Raw genomic sequence first — 26972 nt, forward strand, 5'->3', positions numbered from 1 at the left:
TGTTACTTGCTGGTTGCGACATATATTACGGGTCACCTCCGCATGCCGCTGGGCTCATTTGGCAGGGACAGGATATTAGACTTATGAATATCAAGGATTTCGGCTACCTACTATGCGAAATAATGTAAGACGATCTACGAAAAATGTGGCTTAAAACCTTCTCGCGGGCCACGGGTTGGCTGGCCATGTGTTAGTTGCTATGATGGATTGCAATTGATCGGCAAATTTTCAAAACTTTGACGCGATATGCTTACTTTGCAGTTCTGTGATTAATTACATATTGAGGGATTGTTAAGTAAATGTTACGGTACTGGTATGTCGGAATCTGCAAGCATTCATATCCAGAAAAAGGTAAAATATGGTAGCCTGCATCTGGTTTATTTAGACAATTTCCAAACATATCTGCATTTTTTAGAAAACATGGAGCGGGGCGGCTATCCAAGCCTTGCTACGCTTGATTAAAGAGCGTAGTCTCTTGGCCCAATTAGATGCACTGCGGCAAAGAAATAGGCTGATTTTCGTTGATTTGGCTACACGGTTGGCTGAGGAGGGACATAAATTTACATGGTAAAGTACACCTCTTCCTATGGTTTTGGTTGCCCGCATAGAATCTTGGTGCATTTTTTGAAACAAATCCTGCGTGTTGGGAGCTTTTCTCGAGTGACAGAGCCAACTTTGCGGCGTTACAAGCGAGGTTACCGAATTCAGATGACTAGAGGAGGGTTGGTGCGATGACATGCAAAATAAGGTCAAAAACATGCAAAATAAGGTCAGTCGCGACATGCAAAATAAGGTCAGTCACATGCAAAATAAGGTCAGTCGCGACATGCAAAATAAGGTCAGTCCGCACATGAATCCAAATCTATACTCCAATTACAAATCCAACTTTTTTCTTATGAAAAATAAATTCAAATTATCTTTCCTGTATAGTAGCCTAGTTTCAACATTGAAATTCCATATCTATATTCCAAATCTTGAGATTTTTCAATCAAAAGATAATCATGATTATCTTGATTACAAAGTCAGTCGCATGTAGAATATTATTATCGGTCCGCGCATAAATCCAAATCCATACTTCAATTACAAATCCAACCTCTTTCTTATGAAAAATAAATTCAAAATATCTTTCCTATATAGTAATTTCACGATTGACATTCCCCATCTATATCCTAAATCTGAAGATGTTTCAACAAAATGTAATCAGACGATTATTACAATTACGAGAGGTGAGTCGCATGTAGAATATAAAGAGTACGCGTATAAATCCAAATGTTTACTTCAAATCCTACTGTTTTCTTATGCCACTGACCTTATTCTGCAATCTGCATGTGGCGACTGACCGTATTTTGCATGCGACTGACCTTATTTTGCATGTGACTGATCTTATTCTGCATGTCGCGACTGACCTTATTTTGCATGCGACTGACCTTATTTTGCATGTGACTGACCTTATTTTGCATGCCGCGACTGACCTTATTTTGCATGCGACTGACCTTATTTTGCATGTGACTGATCTTATTCTGCATGTCGCGACTGACCTTATTTTGCATGCGACTGACCTTATTTTACATGTGACTGACCTTATTTTGCATGTCGCGACTGACCTTATTTTGCATGCGACTGACCTTATTTTGCATGTGACTGACCTTATTTTGCATGTCGCGACTGACCTTATTTTGCATGCGACTGAGCTTATTTTGCATGTGACTGACCTTATTTTGCATGTCGCGACTGACCTTATTTTGCATGTGACTGTCCTTATTCTGCGTGTAGCGACTTATATTGCGACCTTATTTTTCATATCATCAAGGGGCCTGGCTGGGCCCAGGTGCCTGGCTGCCCATCCAACAAGTCTCTGCTGAAGAGATTCGGTGTCCTAAACATAGAAGATATTCGGAAACTAGAAATCGCCACGTTTACGTATCAGTTCCACTGCGGTCGTTGCCCCAAATATTTCAATGACTTCTTTTCCTCGGATTCAAAAGCGCACAAGTACAACACACGCGCGTCCAAATATCATATGATCGACCGAAAAGATCATCGCTCCATCAAATATGCCTGACCTGATGTGTGGAACAGTATTCCGCCGGCCATCCGACAGTCGACGAGCATGTCCACATTCAAGTCGAAATACAAGCAATTACTACTAAATAAATACAGACCATTCTCAAGATTACCGGACCACGACTGACCTATCGATCTCGATTTCCATGACATGCCGCCCTGTTTCTTGTCGCATTCTTTTTCTATACTATCTTTTCTACTTTCATTCAGTGTGCATGCCTTATTTTTACATTGCCTAGGCCAAGGTGGGTGTCTGATTCCATAGACTACTCCAAGTCGCTTCGACATCTTCCTGTCTTTTCATAGTATCGCCTTTTTGTGGTGTATTGAACTGATAAAATTGCTAATAAACCGATGATGATGATGACATATAAATTCAGGGACTCTATTCGCGGAGAGTATAGAATTTTCATCGTGTTTAACGCGGAATGAGTATGGCTGATTATAAGATTCCTAAGATTATGAAACACTCGAAACATTCCAGATAGGCAAATTTTTACAAAAAATTCAAACGAAACAAAGTCAGAAACAACAGATGAAGATTTTCTGACGCTGGCGGTATAATGACACAATGGCCTGACCATTTCTATCCACTTTTTTCGTAACGGTTGGAGCAACCCACCGCTGTAACATTGCTCCCAGTCTTCCCCTATATTTGGAATTTCAATTTTCACAGGGACATATATCTGAATTTTCATTCGAATTTTGATATTTCAATGTTAAAAGTAGTGTAGGTAACAAAATTTATATTTTGATTTCCAGTAGAAAAAAGTTGTATTTGGAATTATGATTTTTGCGTGGACTGCATGCAAAATAAGGTCAGTCACATGCAAAATAAGGTCAGTCGTGACATGCAGAATAAGGTCAGTCACATGCAAAATAAGGTCAGTCACATGCAAAATAAGGTCAGTCGCGACATGCAAAATAAGGTCAATCACATGCAAAATAAGGTCAGCCGCATGCAAAATAAGGTCAGTCGCGACATGCAAAATAAGGTCAGTCTCATGCAAAATAAGGTCAGTGGCATGCGAAATAGGGTCAGTCGCGACATGCAGATTGCAGAATAAGGTCAGTGGCATAAGAAAAAAGTAGGATTTGAAGTAAATATGTGGATTTATACGCGGACTGTTAATATTCTACATGCGACTCACCCCGTGATCGTAAGAATCGTCTGATTACATTTTGTTGAAACATCTTCAGATTTAGGATATAGATGGGGAATGTCAATCATGAAATTACTATATAGGAAAGATATTTTGAATTTATTTTTCATAAAAAAAAAGAATTGGATTTGTAATTGAATGGTGGATTTGGATTTAAGCGCAGACTGATAATGATATTATACATGCGACTGACTTCGTAATCAAGATAATCATGAATATCTTTTGATTGAAACATCTCAGGATTTAGGATATAGATAACGAATTTTAATGTTGAAAGTTGGCTGCTATACAGGAAAGATATTTTGAATTTATTTTTCATAAGAAGAAAGTTGGATTTGTAATTGAAGTATAGATTTGGATTTATGGGCGGACTGACCTTATTTTGCATGTCGCGACTGACCTTATTTTGCATGTGACTGACCTTATTTTGCATGTCGCTACTGACCTTATTTTGCATGTTTTTGACCTTATTTTGCATGTCATCGCACCAACCCTGTACGATGACTATGCTAAGTCGGTGATAGATCAGATACCTATGGTTAGCAAGTTGCAAGTACTTTACCAACAGATACTATAGTCAACAGATCCTGGCCAGAAGATTAAGTCAAAACATTATATACCACATACTAACTGCAATATAGCATTTGTAGTGGCTGAGAACACAACTTTTTTTATTTTAGTTTTTTTAAATAAAACCAAAACCCGTGACAGCGTGCAACTGGCGACCAAGTCAGCGTGATCCTGCGTGCCGTTGACACTGATTCCATACCTATGGTAGGAAGATTAGCAGCTTTATTTCGAATGCAGGGACGAGGTCAAGAACCAATGGAAATATCTGAAAAGGCAATATTATAAAGTAAAAAAGCAGCTCATGACTTCAGGAATGGTGGCAAACGGGCGTCATTGGGCACCCTTTTCACAACTGGATGAGCTGCTTCGAGCGAGACCCAGGACTGCGGTATTTTGATTTTGTATAAAATTAGGTATAATTGAAAGGTGGCTCACGAGTAACACATTACAGGCACTAGTTACTGGCGGTCTTCACTCGTTTCCTATAATGACAGTGGGAATGAATGAGACCAGTTTCACGGATTCAGAGGCCATAGGTAATATGTATAGTGTTTGGTATCAATGATGTTTCTGAATCATGTGATAATCTCCCTTCTATCTGCTTAGCAGGTGTTGCAGGCCTAACCGAAAGCGAAGACGCTGATGACAGCATCACCGTGAGTGACCGTGAAGGTAGGTCTGTCAGTTTCAGTCGGGCTCCTATCATTCATATTATGATCAGCATCTTTGCACGGTTGTACAATGTACATGATCGTGGTAGGAGTTGATAAAATTTAAAGATGCATTTTGAAATCAGAAGTATGACTTATGTACCAAGATATAGTGCCAAGTTCTCATATAGTTGATTCCTCTTGTTATGGGGATAGGCTGTAAGAAAGCATCATACTACACTGCAAGAAAGCGTTCATTCCGTCAATGCGGCGGTTGAACTCGTCAATAAAGTTGCTGATAAGCCTGCTGTATGCATCAAATGATCCATTGGTTTGATGGTCAGGTAGGCTACTGTTGGAAGATGTGTAGTAACACCACCTGCACTTAAGTCTTGTGGTCAGGTGAGCGCCGATCCAAACGCATTTGAGTGTGAGTATACGTTTTGGGGTGAGTTGGGTAAGGAAATTGTTACTGAGTTGAGAATCGCTACTCAACAGCAGAGGAATTTGTCTCCACACCTAATTATAAACTCCATACTCTGGGCCAAGTAAGGGTAATTTTTGAATATTGATGGTTATTTGTCATATATTTATTTTTTAAATATTTTTGTGGGATTTTCAAAGGTTAATGGGAGCCGCAAGAGGGCTTGCTGGGAACCGCGGTTTGGAACCATTGATCTAGACAAGAACGTCTGAACATAAGAGAAAACGTGTGCTTAATTTCTTTGTTTATAAAGGCAAAAAGACAAGCATGTTTTTACTACTGGTTAGGATCTGGAAGTTTTGAAGATGGACTGTTGAGCCTTATTGACGAAGAGCGGAGGCTGAGTCGTGAAAAACTAAATGCTATACAGCAGGGGTTGCCAACCTTCTGGGATAAAGGGCCACATGAGATTTTCGAACCCCTGCGCGGAACACCTGAATGTTGAAGACCTTTTTTAATCGACCGATAGGAGCGAACCGGATAAGGTAACGGTGAAAACACAACGCAATAAAATCGATAACGGTTAACGAAAAGTCAGTGCGCAATAATAATATCATAACCGCGCAAAGCGGACAAATTTTCAAAATTAATGAACAAATTCGGTCTTTAATAACGTCACTGCATATGTTCTTGGTCACTACTTTATGCCGCTCTGGTCATTCGGGATTACTTAGCTTTTTAACATATACATATCATAAATTTCTGCGAAGATGCGCCAATCTTTCTTCGAGTGCACATGAAAAGTTGGATGTTAGATGATACGTTCTCCCATAATTGCGAATATAGGCAGACTCAATTCTATAAATTTGGTGTGTTTTTAATTTTCAGGAAGGGGTACCAATGCTAAAAGCAAGAAATCGAGTGACTATTAGTAGCGCGAAGTGACAAGAAAAATAGCATATTGAATATATCTGCCACGAACTTACTACTTTATCGTCATATACTTGGATCTGCAAAAATTGTGGCTGGCCCCTGGCTACGGCAATCCGTCGGAACTTATAATTTAGTCATCAACATCCCAAAATTCGCGGTCAGGCTAATCAAATTTTTGGTTGACCTTTATACTTCACGATAAATTACCTCGGTAATGTATTTATATATAACTTTAAAAAATACATTGTGAGCCATTCAAAACCTTCTCGCGGGCCAGATTTGGCCATCGGGCCACGGGTTGGCCGCCTCTGCTATACAGCGAGAAAGCCAGGCAGATGGAGAAATTACGATACAGTTTATGTTATTTATTAGACTCCTGGCAGATTCAATGCAGAAATGAGTTTATTTTCTATCAGCAATAATAACATATCAGCGCAAAATTGTAAGCTTGGATCATAGACCATCTGTATAGATCAGTGGTTCTCTAACCGGGGGTCTTAGTAGCATTTTCAGTAGGTCCGCAAAGCCTCCCAATTTACAAAATAGAAAATAGCTGATAACCTAATATATGTTTTTAAACTAGGAAAATCGTCAGGCAGTTTCACTTCATTACTGGTAAAACTCCAGAACTCACATCAACATAATGGCCATCTGAGAGGAAATATCCTACTGTGTAGACTCATTTTAATTGCCTAATTACCAATTGCCTGCTGATACATATATTTTGCTGTTTAAGGGGGAAGACTACCCCTCAAATCGAAAAATCAGTTAAACGCCTATAACTTAAATACTAATGGAGCAATCTTTCTGAAATTTGGACAAAAGATGCTTTGGTGGACGTTCTAAATTTGATAGAATTTTTGGTGTGATATAATAAAGGATTTCTTGATTTTTATCGAATTTTGTTACTTTTCAGACCAATTTCCAGGAAAAATTTTCACACCAAACTTTCGTTGAATTTGTTCCTCAACGCTTTTTATGGAATAAAATAGATCTAATGCACACTAGCACACAATGAAAGATTTTTTAGGCCCAACAAAGGGTAACATGTAAAAAAATCGTGTTTTTTGGAAAAATTCGGAAAAATGGCATTTTTTAACTTTCACAGGCAAATACGGATTGACCCCTTACCAATATCCAAAAATGAAATCTTTTATTGTGTTCAGTATATATATATTATACACATATATCAATATATGTCAATCTTCAAATTTTCAAGTTGATTGGATGATTTTTTCTGTCTCAAAAATGGTTACTAGTACTCATACTTACGTAAAATCAAAATTTCGAGAAAAAGTCATTTTAATTTCACAACACATAAATGTAACGGTTATACTATGAAAACTTCGATTCTAACATAGTTGGTACAATGAAACGCCCCAGGAGTATATGATTTCCTTCAGCATTTTCATGTTTTATGGTTTTGATAGCATTATTCATTGTTGCAGTGATCTGAGCGAGTTGATTTCCATTCTTTAAAATCCATTTTCCCTCATGATCTCACGCGATTTGCTATAGTTGCTCCGGTAGTCGACAATGAAATGTGAGTGGCTAGTACAAAAACCCAATGCCATACTTGCTTCTTACTTGTACGTGTTCTGTCATGCCACGTCCCATGGCATAGATTGAGACTGTGATATAGCTTATGTAAAGGGCTAATCCGGAGTCTCTCTCTGTTTGTTAATTTTGGTGCCATATTTGTTGTGATCATACTCAAATGTGTCATCGGAAACGTTACGCGTCATCATTACATTCGTCACCTCCTATCTCGTTCATATCAAATGGAAGGCGCGGATTTTCAGGAGCAAAATTCACTTCGAATTATAAAAGGTAACCCAAGATGATATTTCAATAAAAGTCATAATGTTGCTGTCCGTCCGTGATGGTCCGAAAGGGGTCCGAGAAGACAAAAACGTTGAGGACCACTGTTAAGAAGGTTATTGTCACGCACTCCAGATGCTGATATCTCTCTAACGGAATAACATTGACCTACGATCTACGAGTCTACATTCAGTATGATCTGGCAAAAACAGTTATTCCATAATTATCATGAAATTAGTGCAAAAATAAAATACCAGATCAGAAAGTACCACGATCATTCGGAGGAACTATTACCAGAGCAAGAATACTAAGGAATCATATACCGTAAGTCAAATTTGTTCACGATACGATATCAAAAATGACTCTTATTATATAGCTCAGTTTATGAAACAGAGTTAACACAAAAAAATCAAGGCTTATAACAAGTCGCTGGTAAATTTGTCAAATGAGGTTTATACTACGTATTAACGGAAGATTTGTGACGACGTGTTTCACGTTCAGTCATCACACGTCAGATTTCCGTTGCATTAGGTAGCTGTGGAGAGGGTGAGGACACATCAGCAGCTTGGAGTAGATTTATCACCATTTGGGAGGAATTAAAATCAGTACTTGACTTGGGAGCGCTGGACCAGTGGTCCTATTAGAGATGTACAGGTTTTTGGATGCTGTCCGACAAGTTTTTATCGAATCCAGATTCACATTTTTGCCGGATCAGGACTTCATTTGATTACTGCCATGCTTAGTATGAACTTTCGGCTCAGCTGGCTTCAACATTGCACCACTATTTCCAAAAGCAAAAAAAAAGGACGTAGTTTATTTTTGTCCTTGATGTATTTGCGGCATATTAATCGACTTATGATACACACACGCACGATCTGCGCATTAGGGTGCAGATATAGCCTTATATCGCTTTCTAAGTCTTGCACCACTCCTCCATGCTATCACTGTAATGCATGAGCGCCAAGCGGGGAAGTCATGGATACCAGTTTTACTAATCGGGTCTTTGGTCTGACCCGGCCGGGGATCGAAACGACCTACCCATCAAGAAGCCGGACGCTTCACTATTACGCTATCTTGTCCAAAAGTGTTTAATACAAACCCGAAATTCCGGAGAAAAATCTCGAGAACATGGTAAATTTTTTTCACTTCGTGGTCGGTTGACTAAAAAAACTTTCTCACTCAGCGCCCAATACAGTTTTTCCTTCACGTTTAGAGGTGGTTGAAAAAAAGAAGAAAAGGTCATTTTCCGGCTCAGCTCCCGGAATACCCGGCAGAGCTTTACTTCGGGGCTGATTTACGGTATCTCACAGTAAATTTGACCAAAATTCTCAAAAAATGGTAATAAAATCTCTAAAAGGAACACATTTGGGCGTCCTCGGAGGACATTTAAAAAAACCTGAAAAAGGAGGACAAATCCTCCTAAAGAAGGACGTATGGTAACCCTATGTTATTGGTAAATATTCGAAGACGGGGGTAAATACTTGCTCAACATTGTGCGGGGTATTTTTGGATCCGGATTTTCACATTTGAGACAGGATCTGGATTGGATCAGGATTCTTTTTTTTCAAACAGGGTTGGATCCGGATCCCGAAAAACCATGTTCCTTACATCTCTAGGTCCTATGATCCTAATAGAAAAAGTCATGCATGAATTGCGTTGATGCGTAGCGCGAAACTATAGATAGGTTGGTTGTCTTCAGCCTTCAGCGAAACTTCAAAAATGCTGATAACAAAATAGCGTGACAGCGCAGACATTCAATAGATTCAAGAATGTCCTTGCGCATTGACTTGAATGTTTATGTGCTCCACAACTGTCGGACGAATACTCGTTCACTTCTGATTCCGACGTGAAGACAGACAGTTTTACTTGGCAATCAATACATTGCATTGCTGCATTGGTACCGTACGTTGGTACAATTGCTGCATTGGTACCGTACAAAGCCATGCTGAAATAAGTTTAAACTGTTTCTAACGTCATAAATAAGTTGAGAACAAAGTAAAATGATTACAGGCCGAACAGTGGGAAGTTTACTGAAGAAGTTTGATTATGCGGGGCAGTGACCGCAATTGAACTGATACAGGAGGGTACATAAATCGGGACTTTCTAGATTCCTCACATCTTATGACTTGTGAGCTGATTGTATACATGTTTGGAAAATCAAATCTTTTGAGTATTAGATTGTGGTCGCACTTACGTAAGCCGCCTTATTGTGGATCTCGGGCTGCTGATTCCAATACCGGGAAACCTGACCGAGGAAGTACCGATGGAGTCACCCCCGCAATTGAACACAGTTGAACCCAATACCGCAGTTATGCCGTCTAAGGTGACAATACGGACCGCATTCCAATAGCCCATGATAATTTCAATTTAAGTGACTATGTGACTTCCAGGACGTGTTCGAGTCTTGTATTAAATCCAGATTGGCATCAAATTCTCAAAAATGCTCGATGGCATCACAATCAGGTCAGGATACATTAATCAGTGTTAGTGTTGTCCGTTGCGGTGCTGTGATTGATTGAGAAAATGCCAATTTCAGACTTCGAAGGCTAATTTTGGTGGGGGTCCAGTGGCCTAACAAAGATTCCGATGAAACCATTTTATTTCATTATGGTATCAAATGTATGTATTGTTAACATTTAATAATTTCACGCTTGGTTTGCCAGTTATGGGGCTACCTCTTGCTCTATAGTACCTGCATTTTGTTCAACTTCATAATTGCTTTACAACGATAAGCTTTGCAACTATGGGCTCTTGTGTTGCTGTATACCCGTGTGCAAGAGTCCAAGGGGAAGAAAACAAATCAGTCTTTTTGCTGTGTACTGTCCTGAGTTGGCGGTCAATGAGAAAGTGAAATGTTGCGGCAGCCCCTACACACGAAATATTAAATGACAAAGAAAAAGATTACATGCATTTATACACATCTTTAATTTTTAGCGATTGCAACTTCCAGTCCTGGCATCTGTGAGAACTATTCTAACCAAGTCAGCGTAATGGGGAAGCTCTCTACACCACCGCCAATCAAAGTCGAAACAGATGAAATTATATGGGAAATCGAGGAAGCTCTGTACAATAGATCTCTTGACGATTTGCGGTTGACCGCCCAAATTCTGCCATCACCATGGCTTCTTGAGAAGGCAGATAACGCATTGATATTGTATCTGAAGTCGACTGCGGGAATGCTACCAAGACTTGTGGTGAAAATAACTGAGGAATTAGCGATATCTGCGGCCTATCACGGATGGTTCACGGCCGAAGCAGAAGTCTTACGCGAGATCGATGTTCGACGGACGCCGCTCAGTGAGATATTGCAAACTGTTGAAAGTTTTCCGATTTGTGAAGGCGTAGAATTGAAGAACCCTACGACATTCAATGAGGCTACCATGGCAAAGCATGAAAAATCCTCGTACAGCTTCGTCTCCTCCACTCCTATACTGCCTGGGCCATCAATGCCAGAGTTGATAGCAATTAGGTATGTATTAAGATTTCTTCAGTAACATCTCCATCGTCCCTTCACATCCCTCATTACAAAGGTCAAAAGCATGTGAAATCTTTCTTCGTGCTGGAAAGAAATGCAACTGGTGTACTACAATACAGCAACGACTTCAGGGAGAACTAAGTATGTACAAGAACAGTCTGTAGGCTACTTCACGTATCGCTAATCTGGTGTTATATTTTTTGTTTAAAATATGATGTAAGATAAAAATATGGAACTGGCTATCGGGCCATTCCATACCTAGACTCAGGGCTTTGAGGCTGTATCCGTGTATTTTCAATGGAGCTGGAGCCGGTTGTTTGGAAAGTAGCTCCGGCTCCCGAGATGCTACGCTGATACTATTGGCTGAATTCACAAATTTTTTTACTGTAATAGTTCGAATAATTGAGAATTGTTGCCTCGTTGGCTACCTTTTTAAAACTAAGCATATTCGAATTGTTCATATACAGCGCGCTAAACCTAGGTATGTGAGATATGCCGTGTAATACTATTCCAGGACGTGGTTATTTGTCATACCCGCAATTTCTTCATCAGCACAACATTGATGGCCAATAGAGGGGTTCGAAAAATATTGATCACTATCTATTTCACAAGAGAGACTGGTGCATACGTGAGCTGAGCAGATTTACTAACAAGCAATTAGTCAGTGCTTCTCAAAGTCAGGTACGAGGTACTGGTACGCGTACCACGGTAAAAAACAAATTAGTGGTACGCGGTGTGAAAAAGTAACACTGAATTGAATGAAGCGATGCCAAAAGGATAAACGTGACCTTGCTGCACTTGCACAATGCGCATGTATATTTGGAGGTGCGCAGGGTGCATGCAGAGATACCTTAGGCTGTCTACTATCTGGATTAGATGAGCAAATACCCATTATTTGGTGATAGCTTTTCAATCATATTACGAAATACAACAGTGTGTTATTGTGTGTGTCCGCGAATTGGAATTCAATCCTGCACATGATCATGTATTGCTGTGAGGATTTGTGAACGTAAATAATAGAAACGCATCCCATAATGCTGTTATAGTCCGCGAACAAATTTCGCGGTGCGAAGCTACTCACTTCGATGCAAGACCCGGGGGGGGGGCCCATGGTGTTGAATATAATAATGAGGAATTAGTGATTGAATGCGTGCTTTCCGTATGTAAACATCTGTTCTGTGCATTATCTATGTCTGCTTGAACCAGTCGTATTCCGGAATTGTCACGCAATGTGCGTGTATAGTTGAATTCGTTACTGACACAGTGCACTGCACATCAGATTCTTAGCAGCACTAGTTCTGCATATATTCGGTAATTTTGCAGTAATATTGATCGACACCGGACGGACTGGTAACGGGCACATCAATAGCAAATTTCAACCCATTGGGTATTTCACGTTGAAAGGGAATTTCTGGTCGCGACACGCGCTCGCCGCTCATGTTGCACTTGCTGCCGTCAGGCCTACACTTGAACAATCCCACAATTTAATTTCAAGATTACAGTCTACTGTATGGCTTGATATGATCAAGTGTAGCACTGGTATTTAAATGCCGCATTTGTGTTTTGATGCGGTACGCAGCAATGCAGTTGATGGAGTTTTCGACAGTCGACATATAGTAATTATGATGTCACAGACTGTGCAATGTGCATACCCACACAAAAAATGGTTCGGCGCGTCGGCCCTGGCTGGCGCAACGGTAGTTATTGACTATATGACTGAACCATTCGATAGTTTACGAAGCCGGAGCTAATTCATAGAAGAAAGCGCCGGAGCTGAAGCAGTTTAAAATTTGTGCCAGCTCCGAAGCCCTGCCTTGACGTCCGATGTTGACACCACCACCACTACTGCATCGGAGGTCTAGGTATGGAATGGCCCTATCCTTAATTATGACTAGGGCCATTTTTATATGACCTTAAAAAATCAAATATATGACTTTATTTTATGGAAAATATGACTTTATATGACTTTATGTGAAAAAATTGTATTTTTACATGTAACCAACGTGACTCATGGAACTGACGAGTAAAACATACACAACATAACAGTAATAAGCATCCATTTTTATTTTAAACCACTGTTGTAGTAGAGTTTCATGTAGTGTGGAATGTTGGAAGTGACAATTTGGACGTAAAATGACTTAAGTAAGGAAAATGAGCGCTCCACAGACGCTGATGTGGGTTGTCACTTCTGCAGGTTTGCATACAGCGCTGGTGAAATGTCTTGCCTTTGTAGCTCCATAATTTGTTTCACATCATTTTTGTCCAATCGCTTCTTAATGTAATTTTTGAGCTCAAGCGGATCTTTTCTGAAATCAAGGGCATTTAGATCAGCATTAGCCTCTCTGCTGGTGTACGTACTACTTTTCATTTTCAGTATCAAGTTTGAAACATTGTTGTAGTGGAGGCATATTTCAGTGACCAATTCTTCAATTATTTATTATAGTGGTGCCCATAGTAAATACTAATTTATTCAAATCCAAATATATTAGTACATAAGTTGACCAAAATAGAGCTTTTTACCTACCCCATGGCCTACTAAAAACTGTTTTTAGTGGCCTACTGTTTTTAGTAGGCCATGCCTACCCACTGACTGAACTTCGAATGACGTCCTACTTCAGTGCACAGAAGTAAAACAGATTGTGTAGCAACACGATGCAATGTGTGACCTCATAATGTAATGTGTGACCTCGCTCATAGGTCTGTGACTGTAATGTTATGTGGCTAACCTTACAGCTTGCCTTCGTTCAATCAGAAATTGCCCTACTTTCTTAGTGCCTAATTGCTTCACCGCTTAAATTGGCACTCTTTATTTAAAGTTTACAACAATATGACTTTATAACTCAAATATGACCTAACCAGGAAAATATGACTTTATATGACTTTATAACTTTCTTAATATACCCCATAGGGACGTGGTTTTCGCGTTCAAATTGATTTCACGACTTACTGATGCATAGAAAAAAATATGACTTTAATGACTTTAAATGGCCCTAATTATGACATACCGGAGTACGATTTCTGACGAATTCATACATGAAATGTCTTTTACAGGACCACAAAGAAACAGGAGAACAATTTTGCAACAGGGTCCAAAAAATGCCGTCAGATTTGTACATAGGTGAGAATAGAATATTTGACTTAGGAGTATTATATCAGATTTCTGTTTTTTGTGTTAACATAATGTAAAGTTTTGTGTATCGATTTTTTCTGACCAAAATATTTTGATGCTAATGCAAATGCATATCGGAGTGTACAACATCAAGTTAGCAATATATAATGCAAACGATAATAGATGAATGCTAAATGTGAAATTCTTGCACAAGTAGCAATAGATATTTATTTAATTAGGGTTTCTACTGAATCTATCCATGGTCATTACACGAAACGCATAACAGTATAATATTTACTTTCCATGTGGGACCAAAATCAGAATGGAATGTTGCGTGTGCTTCGAACTAGTTTCAAACCATTGACTGAACCAATAGGCCTATATCATGAATGCAGTTAACTGATGAATCACCAAAAGACCTGATCCAAATCTCGAATAGCTCTTTCTATTCACATTTTCACAGATGTTCCTTTTCAAGAAATGACAATGGCAAGTTTAAAACGCAAGTGAAAAACCCAGACAAGGTGCTAATAGCACGTGCACGATATGCTGTTACTCAGACAGAAGATAAACGCAATCTTAAACATCAAAGAGTGTGTTACAAAATACAAAGTGGACAGTTATTGGTCCCGAGCTCTCAGTCCGTTGTTGCAGTATTGGCACCCAATCTTTCGGCTCATCAACAGACTAGGTGGGCCTTGATATTTGTTCTTCCAAGGCTGGACTATGTTTTTTTCATGACTCTAGTATTTCAGTGGCGTTACAAATGTGACAAACTGGACAGATAGGACAGGAAGAATGACGGATTTCGCGTTTACAACTACTTCCACGTAAGGCTTGCCCGGCAACTGCACCAAACCTTGTTGGATATACATAGCTATGTTTCAGATGCAATTCAGTTGAGGCAACACATACGACGGAAATACCGGATAATACACATTTGAGGTAACCCTTGATCATTAGAATGAAATTTTCTTCAATATCAATGTGTAGTGTACCAGTGATTTTCAATGGAGTGTATGGTAGGCTATATCCTGTGGTGTCGGATGATATAAAGTTACTTGAGGCCTGGTTATGACAACGCATTCGAGTTTTGCCAACCAACTGTGTGCATTGTCCTACTGATCAGTGATCAGCCAAGTGCTATGTGACAGCTGTGTAGACTACTGCCACATCGCGCAGTGTTCTCCGGCAGTGGTAGCTTGTCTTACAGATTGACTGGGGCATTGGCCCACCTTTAATTCACTCCTATATCGATATTAACAACAATTTATTATTCATGGATTGCGCGCAATAAAAATGGCATCAATAATCATGGTCATTCTACACCAGGCCGATATCCTTCATAATGATTCCCGAAGTGCCGAATTTAAGCACATCCCTCTTTAAAGCCAGGATATTTGTAGTGTATCTCGCTCCATGACCTAAAAAGTCCTTAGATGTGATAAGCAAATCTCTGCCCACTGTTTCTATCCATAATAGTAATAATAACCATGAGGTCATATTTGATGTCGGGATATGGTACGCCGTTTTGACTGAAAACATTAACATGTCTTGCGGCACTGAGTTTCCACCCTTGCCTTACTACATGATCCTGTGACGAACCACCACTGTGAACCAGTCTTGTAGTTCACTTCCTATCAACGTGCTTGACCCTGTTCCAGATCCAGCTGTGATGAGATGGTAGTATTGGATAACAGATTGCCGCCTGACGACGTTTCCCAGACGACAGATTCATCAAATTTCACTGCTGTTACACAAACAGCAGATTCATCAAATGTCACTGCTTCAACACAGAGGGCAGATTCATCAAATGTCACTGCTGCAACACAAACGGCAGATTCGTCAAAGGTCACGGCTGCAGCACAGGGGACAGATTCATCAAATGTCGATGCTGCAACAAACACTCGAGATGATGTGACTTCGAAGTGTAACTCTACATCTGACAATGGTGAGAACTGTTTTTGAATTACATTTTCCACAAAATAATAATGAGATAAGAAGCGTTATTTTCTGTTGACTGTGAGATGATTCTTTTGGGGTTTCGATTTATGATTTAGGGCAGTGGTTCTCAACCTTTCGACCTTACGGCAACCTATGAAAGGGAGAAATGCTTTGTGGTACCCCAGCACAGGATCACCTTGATGAGGCTTAAGCATTTCAGCAATGTTGCACAAATACATTATGTTATGAAAACTCTCTTGTTTCTGAATAATTGCAGACCAGTGTATGCGTTTTCTATTCTGTCGCAACAATTTAACAACATAGTTTCTGTAGCACCATATTCCGGTGCGTCTTGACTGGTTTTACGTCGTACAACAGAGGCGCCAATAGACAATGTCTCTTTATTTACCAGCAGGGACCGTGTTGTCATGTATTACTAAATACATTAAATCCTCACCTCGCTGGTTCAAGCTGAACAAGTTGCAAACACTGTCTACTGTTTAGTCATTTGTTCGATTCACCCACTACTGTACTCTGAAAATTCAGATTTGATAATTTTTCAACATATGCCACGTTCCGTTAACTAGAAATGTCTTCAGATTCCCACATTATTGACCGTGCTTATTAGATGCTTCCTATTCAATGACTGATTATCATGCCGTGCAGTGATGTTAAAGTTTGTGATTGGGGAGAGACAATTCAATTTGTTTTTTAAATTTGTGATGTCAAATTTAAACTGGAGCGCAACAGAAAATATAGGTGTGAGCATCCGGTGTTGATATTTATCATCTACTTATTATGACGGCATAACCTTTGAGATTAACCTTTTTACTCTACATCTCGCTATATTCATATTGATTCTTTATCCGATAGGATGATCAACTGACCGACCAACTGGCATGCTACTGCAGTAATTATGGACTTACTGAGTGAAGCATGGGAAATTGGATGGTTGTAGTGCTATGGCAGTGATATGTTACGGCTCTATGTCTTAAAACAGTGGTTTCCAATGTGAGCGATATCACCCCCAATGGGTGATTTTGAGAAACAAGGAGGCGATGGGTGGCGAAAATGTTAGAACTTCCTGTGAGATATATTTAATTACCACATTCAATAAATGAACGTTGTGAAGACGGCTTAATCTGCATATGACACAGAAGTTGACTAAAAAAATGTCAATGCCAGCGATCTGAGTTAGGTGAATATATTTCCCGCATATAAGGGGGCTATGAGTCGAAAAAGGTTGGGATCCACTGTCTTTGGGTAAACACAGGCCGGGGAAACTCCCAATCCTAATTTGTATGTACTCTGGACTGGATAAGTGAACTACCGGTACTGCTTGTTATAAGATGTTCCTCTGGTAAGACAGTCAGAAGAATGCAATGTCCAAGGTCCAGGCTGTTAAGTTGTGATGTGACTTACGATATTCACATTAGGTTGGAAATGTGGAAAAAATTGGCTACTGTTTTTGATGACCATACCTTTCTGTTTCTCGAAGTTGTTCAGGATGGGTAGCATAAAATTCGCTTTGTCGTTGGATTTGACCTGGATTTTGTAGAAAGTTTGATATCGGTAACAATGACAAATATCAACATAATTGACCCAAATTGCAAATCTCCCGGGCTCTTGTAATATCACTTATAGTATTCAGTCTGTTATCTGTAGCCAGCGACTAGTATGGTACAGGCAGTGAATGCGGGATATGCTTTTGAGGTACCTGTGTAGACACAAAGATGGATCCGAATGAAGCATTAATCTGTGCTGTGAGACAATATCCATGTCTGTACTATCCTGGTGACACATATTACCACAACAAGATCACGAAGGCCAAGGCATGGAGTGCAATATCGGTTTCGCTGTCTATTACAAGTGAGTTATGTCATGAACTTTATACTCAAAACTAGATACTAATGTAGATCATACTTGTTTGTTTCGGTTCCAGGTCCCAAATGTAAATGGAAGGGATTGAGGGATAAATTCCGAAAATTGAGGAAAAAGATAGATGACATGTACGAGTCTGGGGCAGAAGCAAGCTCTGCGCCGACATGGTCGCTCTATGAAAAGATGAAGTTTATAGAGCCATATTTGGAATCTAAAAGGTATTGGTACCTATACTTGTATTATACATATTACAGAACTGTCATTTTGTGTGGTTGCCATGGCCCACAGGTTGGGAACCCCTGCTATAGTTGGATACATTAATGAAATGCAGGGTTGTAACCAAGCCACACGGCTCCAAGTCACAAGTCAATCTCACTTTTATAGATTCGACTCGAGTCAAGTCGAGTCATTTTCAATTCACCACCGAGTCAAGTCTGATTCCAAGTCTGCGAGCAGAGGGTCGAGTCCAAGTCATGGTATTATGACTTCATTTCGAGTCCAAGTCATTGTGTTGACTGCTCAGTTTCCAGTTAAAGTCTTGTTAAGGCCCCTTTTTTTAACTCCGTTTGGTGATATCGAATGGTTCTCATTTATAACACTAATTTTCCTCACTTGTAGCAGTTTCTGGTCGCATTTTCAAATAAAAGTACCAATAGACAAAATTCCAACAGTGTCGGTCTTGGCCGTCTGGGTCTCGAGTCCTATGACTCGGTTAGAGTCGCGCGCAATGACTTGAGTCCAAGTCGAGTCAATACACAGATTGACTCGAGTCGAATCATTTCCGTATTTTGAGAAAATGCCTCGCGTGAAGTTTGATCATCAGAAAATCGTGACTAGAGTTCAATCACGACTCAAGTCATTACAATTACAGCCCTGATGAAATGACAGCTGTATCTCGGGATATGGAATTATCTAGTTTCGATGGGAAAGGCGATGTCACCTACAACACAGTATGGTACCTGCAAATCTCTTCAAGGTGTATGTCCTCTTCTCGATGACCAATAGTCCAACCACTCTAAAAATTTTGAATCCACGCTACAAAAATTGTGAACCCCTGTCATCCTATCTGTTCGTTACTTCCCATTACGTCTCATTGTGTCTTGAACGGACGACAAAATAAAGAGCCCAAGAACATTACGATAACCCACTATAATGTATGATTACCATATTTCTGTGACCCAAACTCCGGATACTCTTTAGCGCCCACTAGTGAATTTCAAAATGAGTTATGAGCACATTGTTTGTCAATATGACGTCACACTAGCAAAGCTTTGCTTATAGACCAGAGGTGGTCACGATCCGGTTCAGGAGTATGTGGCTGTGTGTTGTGTAACCGGGGTCGAAACCCCATTTTTTCAGCCCCTTCCCGCCCAAATAAACAATGATTTTGGGCCCACCATAGGGCAATCGATGCAACTTCTGGGGGGGGGGGGGGCTTGCTATATGCGTCTGGCCATTGAATTTTATTGATGAATTCTGTCAATAATATTGGTTCTTTCATATATTACTATATAGTTTGATACCCCCTCTACCCACGTGATCATAGTTGGCGGTAGAGCTGGTGGAGGGTGATGACTTCGAAAATGCAGGGAGCCTAATCGTACATCGTTAAGTCATGTTCATGTCACACCGATAAGATTGTTTATCAGCCTTATGCTGTTGCGCATCACGCAGCTTTATAAACACCCCACACCCAATGGTTTCCAACCTTTTATGGTCGTGACTGCATGTCTAATTTGAAAAAGTTCCGTGGCCCATATCAAAATTTGACGAGCTGATTACTAAAAGAAGTCTGCATCTTTGCCCAGGCTTACACTCGGGCTATTTTGGAAGCTGATTACATTCAACATCCTCGCGAACCCCAGAATAAAGCCAAACGACCTCCACGTTTTTAACCATCTGTCTTTGAATAAAGCATTTAAACCGCCTTGACCATCTCTAGGAATATACCGTTCTCCTATGATTGCGATTACAATTAGGCTTATTTCGGTAAATGAAATTTGTTTTTATGTATATTTTATGGCAATTTTTGCAAGGGTGATAGTCCCCATATTAAAATCAATAAACGTGATAGTAAATCGCGTGCAGCGCGAAGAAAAATATTATGTAGCATAAATATTCCCAAAAATAATGTTATTATGTTGATTTACGAATGAGCCTACGTCAAGCGTCTAAAATTCTGGACATCTAGGCATATTTTAGAAATTCCTCCCGGACGCAAGCTTGAACGGTGAAATTCCGGACATTTCCAGGAAATTCCGGACGTATGGTAACCCTACTATAATGTGAACTTTTTTGCTTGAATAATAATTAGGGTTTTTAACAGTGCAAAGACTGGTGCTGATACTGCTGACAAGATGTGCAGTACGATTGGCGCTGCGAGTTCTACTCGGGATTTGACTTCTGACACTCCGAGCTTCGCTCAGGATTTGACGTCTGGCGCTCCAAGCCTCACTCAGAATTCAGCTTCTGGTACTCTAAGCTTTTCTCAGAATTTGGCTTCTGGGACTCTGAACTCCGCCAGGGATTCGACTCCTGACAGTCTGAGCTCTGCTCAGAATTCGAGCTCCGCTCAGAACTCAGCTTCTACCATTCCGAGTTCCGATCAGGGTTTGACTTCTGGCACTCTGAACTCCGCCAGGGATTCGATTTCTGACAGTCTGAGCTCTGCTCAAGAATCGAGCTCCGCTCGAAATTCAGCTTCTGCCATTGAGAGTTCCGCTCGGGGTTCGACTTCTAATGCTCCGATTCCCACTTCGACTTCTAGCACTCAGAGTCCCGCTCAAGATTCGGCTGACGAGTTCCATGGTAGTAATTTGATTCCAGAAAATGCAGAAACCCCTGATCGTGGTAGGATTTCGAAGATAATCGCACAAACAATATGACATCGGTACATATTTTTTATTAGGAAATCCCAGAACGCTGAAAATACACCACCGAAGGTCTTCCGATATGTCCAAACATCGCTTGCTGACTAAAGCAGTCGTGACGCCTGGTAATACAAGGATTCATCTCAATAAACTATAGAGTTGGAATTAATTGACTGTTTGCTCGTATTCAGCCCCATCTCAAGCGATTGCCTCAGAACCGCCTGTTTTGAAAGGCATATTACTGAAGGCTCTCAAATTGCCACCAGCGGCTCTTCTCGAATTTGGAATCGATGCTCTCGAACTACTGCAAGCTCGGCTTAAGGCGAACAATGTCATCTAAATTATACTAAAGTACGCACATGTTCTGCTAATAAACTTTTATTTTTATGTATTGTGCCTTTCTGTTTATTCCCAAACTCTTATTCTGGCGATGTGTGCGGAATACCAGGCCGGCAAATGTGACCCGCTTATAGGGCTAGGTCAGTGTTTTTCGGCCGGTGTGCCGCTGCATTGAGGTGTCGCGAGAAAATAGGTCAGACTGAAAACCACTGGGCTAGGACAATACTGCTGTAGGCAGCTTGATGTTTCGCTATGCGGCGTTTTCAAAGCTGAGAAATTGTCTCTTTTCAAAAATAAATCAGCGAGTGAAACTTGCGCGGCGCACTTCAGTCTGTGTAGCTGCTTTATGCCTTTTGCTGTTATTGTTCCATCTTAATTGTACATCTAGTACTCGTAATCCTACGGTCATAGAAATTCTTCATTGTATTCAGGATTACAAGACATAGGAAAACATCGGTGCAACGCATCGAGCCCCTCTAATTCTGTTGACAATCGAGTCGAAGCACAGAGGCTTGAGCTAATACACAAGTTGAAAGTCGAAAAGAAGAGACTGCGGTTACAACTGCTTCGGAAGGAACTTCAGATCCTCGAACAGAAACGCGATTATTTTCTCCGTCGCTCGAGGATTCTTGAAAAAGAAGAATAATGATACAGTTTGAAACTATTTAGAGCCAACGACCCAACGCACGGGCGCGAAAGGCCATTTCACTTTCTTTAGCTGTTGTTGTTTTTATAATTGTTGATTGCCGGAAATATTGAAGCATTGGTGTGATTTTCGTCATCTGAAACTGATTTTTCACCGGAATATTTGCTTTAAAGTTGTAAAGGCTTCGTTGATTCTATTACGATATTACCGGCATTATCCCTTTAGCATGTTCGTACCATAGTGATGAGCAGCGGAGTCGGAGTGGATTCGGAGCGGAGTTTTGCCGATTTTGTGACAGTCGGAGCGGAGTTGGAGTTTACTACAGATATTTTGTCGGAGAATTTCGGAGTATTGTAACTTTTGTCTCCGATATCTTTGGATAGCTCTGACCAGAATACACTCTTGATTATGATTACAAAACAAAACACAGACAGTTGACCCCTTGTAAAGTTGTAATATGACGGGTAACATGCAAAAATGATTGCCAGTGCATAAAAATCAGCCATCTGCACTGCAATTGGGGAGTGGAGAGTAGACAATACTATGAGGCCAACCATATTATCAGATTAATTTAGTAAAACACATTAACAAGTGTACCATGCTTGCCACTGTTTCGGATAATTGACGAGATTCATCGGAGTCTGGGATAGAGGTCTTCGGAGTCGGAGGGAGTTTTCCTCAGACACTAAAGTTGTCGGAGGGACTCGGAGTCTCGAAAAGCACTATCCGCTCATCACTGGTTCGTACGGAACAGCCGCGTAGCTGCGCTGTCAATTGCAGTAGCAGATCAGATCACAGAGTATGAATATATGTCATTAGTAGGGCGATTTTCTTTTACCTAAAAACAGAAGATTTTAACCTAAAAATTAGTATTTTGACAAATTTTTCCCTCGTCCAAGTAAATTGAAGTGTTTTCGCACATAATGTTAGAATTGTACTACTTATCTTCATTTCTGGTTGGAACCGTCTGTCCTTCCGGAGTAGCTTGACCTGAAAAACTGAAACTGACCAATTTTTACATGAAAAAGATTTATTTTAGCGAAATCTGGTCCTATGAAGAATTCGCGCATTTATGGTAGAAATAATTAGAATTTGTGGTACATTCCCAAAATCTCAGGTAGAAAGTGTCCATCCTTACTAAGAAGAATGGAAAAAGAACTTTCAGCAGCAGCAGTTGGCTGGCTACACTGAAGTTTTGCGTACACTGCTGGTGGCACATCGATTCATTCTGAAAATGTTGTCTACACCTCTGTTTCATTTGACCGTTTGATATCAGCAGACAATGGGCCGTCTGCAACGGTACGCCTATAAAGTGTGGTACGAACTGTTCACCGACAGTGAAAACATCTACGACACAAACGAAATCCAGGCTGCAAATTTTTTTCAACTTTGTAAACAATTTTGACATGTCGGAAAAAATCGCCCTATAGACATTAGGTAGGATATTACAATACGTCCTCCCTTTTAAAGGATTTGTCCTCTTTTTTGAGAATGTACGTGGAAATTGGACTGAGATATAGGGACTTGAGCCAGAAAATAAAGTCTGAAAAAGTCGGTAACCCTACATTAGGTAGCACGACTTGACTGTCCGGAGACCAGAGGTTTGTGACTGGTACCTAGAAGGCAATTTTAAATAGGTAATTGTGTCTAGTTCAGGGGTTCTCAACCTTCGTTAGGCCTTGGCCCATTTTCAGGTGTCAAAATGTTCTGTGGCCCACCTCATCCTGAGTAATAGTCCTGTTCAATGCTAAATAATCGCCGCCGCCGATTTCTCTAAAATATGCATGTCTTTTCTTAGCCTATTAATCATATTTTAGTGTAGGCCTGTAGGGGCATGAAATAGCGCCCAGCGCGACGAAAATTTTCCATTTCATTGGGTCTCCTCAAACGAAATAATTTTTGGCCCGTTCGTGATCCGCCCGATTCGGGGTTTGGGTGCGACAGATGCGGCCCTCGAAGATCGTATAACTCTTGTTTACTTCTACTGCTCCACTCGCGTCGCAAAAGCCAATGATCCGATCCCCGCATCCAATGTTCCCTCTAATTTGTGAAGAGTCTACGCACACTCGACAACTTACTGTGCATACCCTTGGACAACTGTGCGTAACGACTAAAAAGAAAGGTCATCACTGCGGATTTTTTGTGCGCAACTTGGATTTTCTGTGCGCAGCTTAGCGGGAACATTGCCCGCATCCACTATGTTGGGGAATACTATAATCATTCTGGGCTCCAAAGATTAATGTGCTGCGCTAAATCCTCAATCCATTACGATTCGTTGCGTTTGTACCGTATACTTCCACGGGAAGATGATAATTGATAATTAAATGCAATTGTGTATAGGCCTATTTTTATGTTACAATAACACTACCTTCCGAAGTATCCCTACTATAAATCTACATCCAATGCACTGCAGCCCGATTTTAATGCACGCCATTTTCGAGGGCATACCACGTATGACACTGTCGGAATACTTGGTTACTTCAGCATCAACTTCCAGTTATTATATAATTGAAATTATTTTAGTTGCTGGTGGCCGTAGGTTGTCATAGCCGGAGGCAAAACCCGCCGTTTCCTCTCCCATTTTCGACTGGTACATAGTGAATCCATGCGTTTCACTATGTCTCATCAGAGTCGGAATAAAGCTCTATGTATTGTATAGCTTACGTATAATTCGATAATATGAATATTGAATATACTTTCGAATATATGAACATAACAAATATAACTGAACTTTCACTAATTCCTACAATTTTCCAAATGGCTATATAGGGCCCACCTCGAATTACTCTTGTGGCCCACCAGTGGGCATTGCCCATCCTTTGAGAACCCCTCGTCTAGTTGTTACAGTGAAACTATAGATAACCAACCTCCGTAGGTTAGTTATCTATAGTGAAACAGTGACGGTCTTGAGAGCTACTGAAATAATTCTGTTTCGTATATGATATAGATCACGCGAGTTCTTGCCGTGCCGTATGTTGGTGTCGGGAACCGAGAAGGAGTGCGTAGCAATAACGCTAAATCTACTTCCGAAATACCTAACTATATAGTTGGAGTAACCATATTTTGGGATCCGGAAAGCTAGACACTTTACAAATTACAAAAGTGAGATTACCGGTTCGGAAAAGTGCCGATTCTAGAATTTTTACGGGAAATCGTGTGCCAACTTTTCGACTCCCGAATGATTCACTTTATCACAATACTGCCGTGGTGTTGACGAACAAATATGTCATTTTCCGGCCCTACTCCTAAAGACCCGCCCGAACATCCGCATCGCAGATTTTGAGTCACTTATGGCGTTTTAGTTCTGCCTGTCCATTAGCCTGGCTGTCAAAGCAATAAAGGAGGACGTTGATATATGCGTCTTCGGAGGATATTTTCGATTTCCTGAAAAGGGAGTACGTATGGTAACCCACACCCGCGCAATGGTCCGTAAATCTCATGTGGCCCCTTGTCCGTAAAGGTTGGTCACCCCTGCCTAATCCACCGAGCTATTGGCCTAACCGAATCGATATCATAATCAGACATGCTATTATGGCTTGAAAGCTCGATCTTTAATATTCAGAAGAATGGTATTTCTTAGGGCCTTAATTAATCTCATTTAATAATATCATGACAAAATCAAAATTTTGTACGATTTTACTATAGTGCGATCCGCGAATAAGTCATATGTTAAATTACTGCCATCGAGCTAAAGCCACTACCCACCCTTGGTCCATAGTTGGACGATAGTTCACTCCACGAGGCGTTGGCTGAAGTGCGGATCGAACACGGAGTCGTGGAGTCTACCGTTGGATGACCTCATTCTTTGGCCAGTGGAGCCTTTGAGAACACTGAGCTATATAAACAGCATCAGAGATGGGCATGGATTAGGATTTGAAAAACCGGATTTGTGCAATTTTGTCGGATTCGGATTAGAAATTTTGTTTTGAATGGATTAGGATCTCGCTTGGATTTACAGATTTTCTGGGAGATTGATATGTCGTTTGGCGAATGGCGACGAACGTTATTCAGTACAGTTAATAATGTACTTATGGTACACTCGGTGCCAATGAACATGATACGTGCGGCCCTATGTCCTATGATAAAGCTGCATCATGATAGATAATTGCTGGTTGTGAGTGATGAGTTAAAAGACCTTATCGTTGACCTGAAGTCACCTACCCTCGTAGCAATTTCAGAAATAAACTTTTCAACCAAACCCACGCAAAGCGTTGATATATCGGGCTACAACTTCGAGTACACTCCGGCACCGAAGTCAAAGAAATCTTACGGAGGTGTTGGTCTTTACATTGAAGAAAAAATTCCTTACGAAATTTGCACGGACTACGATGTGAATGTCAAAGATTGCGAAGAGCTATGGCTGGAAGTTGATCACCCAATTGGAATTCACAAATCTTTTCTTGTGGCCGTATTATACCGTCATCCCACGAAAAACATGAACCAATTCGCAAAAGCGTTGGAGCGCTCACTGGACAAAGTCAACAGCGACAAAAAGATGTGTTTCATTGCGGGAGATATTAACATAAACCTTCTAAAACACAAAGGCAACGCATACTCCAACGCCGCCAAATCCGCCGGTCTTTACCATATGATCACCGAGCCTACACGCATAACCGAAAAGTCAAGGACTTTGATCGACCACATATATACCAACTCGCGCGACATGGTAATCATTCCATTTGTCATTTCGGCAAAAATCAGTGACCACAACCATATTGGTTTTCTATCACAAGAACAACAAAGGACACCCCCCGAAACATATCACCTCTGCAGACGACGAGAGTTAGGCTAGTGGACGAAGAAGCGCTCGATGATGCCGCATTCAATCAATTTAAAACATCAGCCATCCCCCACATCTCGGTAAACAACTTTGACGAAAAATTTGTAGAGTTTATGTCTGCTATCAAATCACTGCTGGAACAATTTGCACCTCTACAGCGCCTTTCGAGAAGTCAAAGAAAATTGAAGCGAAATCCGTGGATGACCACAAAGCTGATTCAACTTATCCGTAAACGTAACCGGTGGCATAACCGAATAGACACCAAGAACTGCCCAGAACATGAACGAGAAAGATTTCGACGTT

At 40.6% G+C, this 26972-nt stretch overlaps 1 protein-coding gene across 6 annotated transcripts; it reads left to right on the forward strand.

The window, feature by feature from the left end:
- The first annotated feature begins 169 nt into the window (after positions 1-169).
- Positions 170-21816, forward strand: LOC145450579 (uncharacterized). 6 transcript variants are annotated; one of them, XM_080329097.1, is made up of 18 exons: positions 170-351; positions 416-567; positions 4035-4185; positions 4249-4333; positions 4404-4469; positions 10560-11094; positions 11156-11241; positions 14152-14218; positions 14673-14900; positions 14965-15039; positions 15098-15154; positions 15874-16160; positions 17879-18022; positions 18096-18252; positions 20361-20884; positions 20943-21029; positions 21096-21255; positions 21675-21816. In XM_080329097.1, exons 1-17 carry the CDS (start codon positions 316-318, stop codon positions 21242-21244), a joined length of 2886 nt encoding a protein of 961 aa, XP_080185223.1. In that variant the 5' UTR covers positions 170-315; the 3' UTR covers positions 21245-21255; positions 21675-21816. The 6 variants fall into 6 exon arrangements, with proteins under 6 accessions (XP_080185223.1, XP_080185221.1, XP_080185222.1 ...); XM_080329095.1 differs by having other exon boundaries at positions 172-351; positions 17867-18022; XM_080329096.1 differs by having other exon boundaries at positions 173-351; positions 4407-4469; positions 17867-18022.
- The last annotated feature ends 5156 nt before the right edge of the window (positions 21817-26972 follow it).

Source organism: Botryllus schlosseri, chromosome 11 (genome assembly GCF_051294905.1).
Source record: "Botryllus schlosseri isolate E-star chromosome 11, Bs_hap1, whole genome shotgun sequence".
NCBI classification, from domain to species: Eukaryota; Metazoa; Chordata; class Ascidiacea; order Stolidobranchia; family Styelidae; genus Botryllus; species Botryllus schlosseri.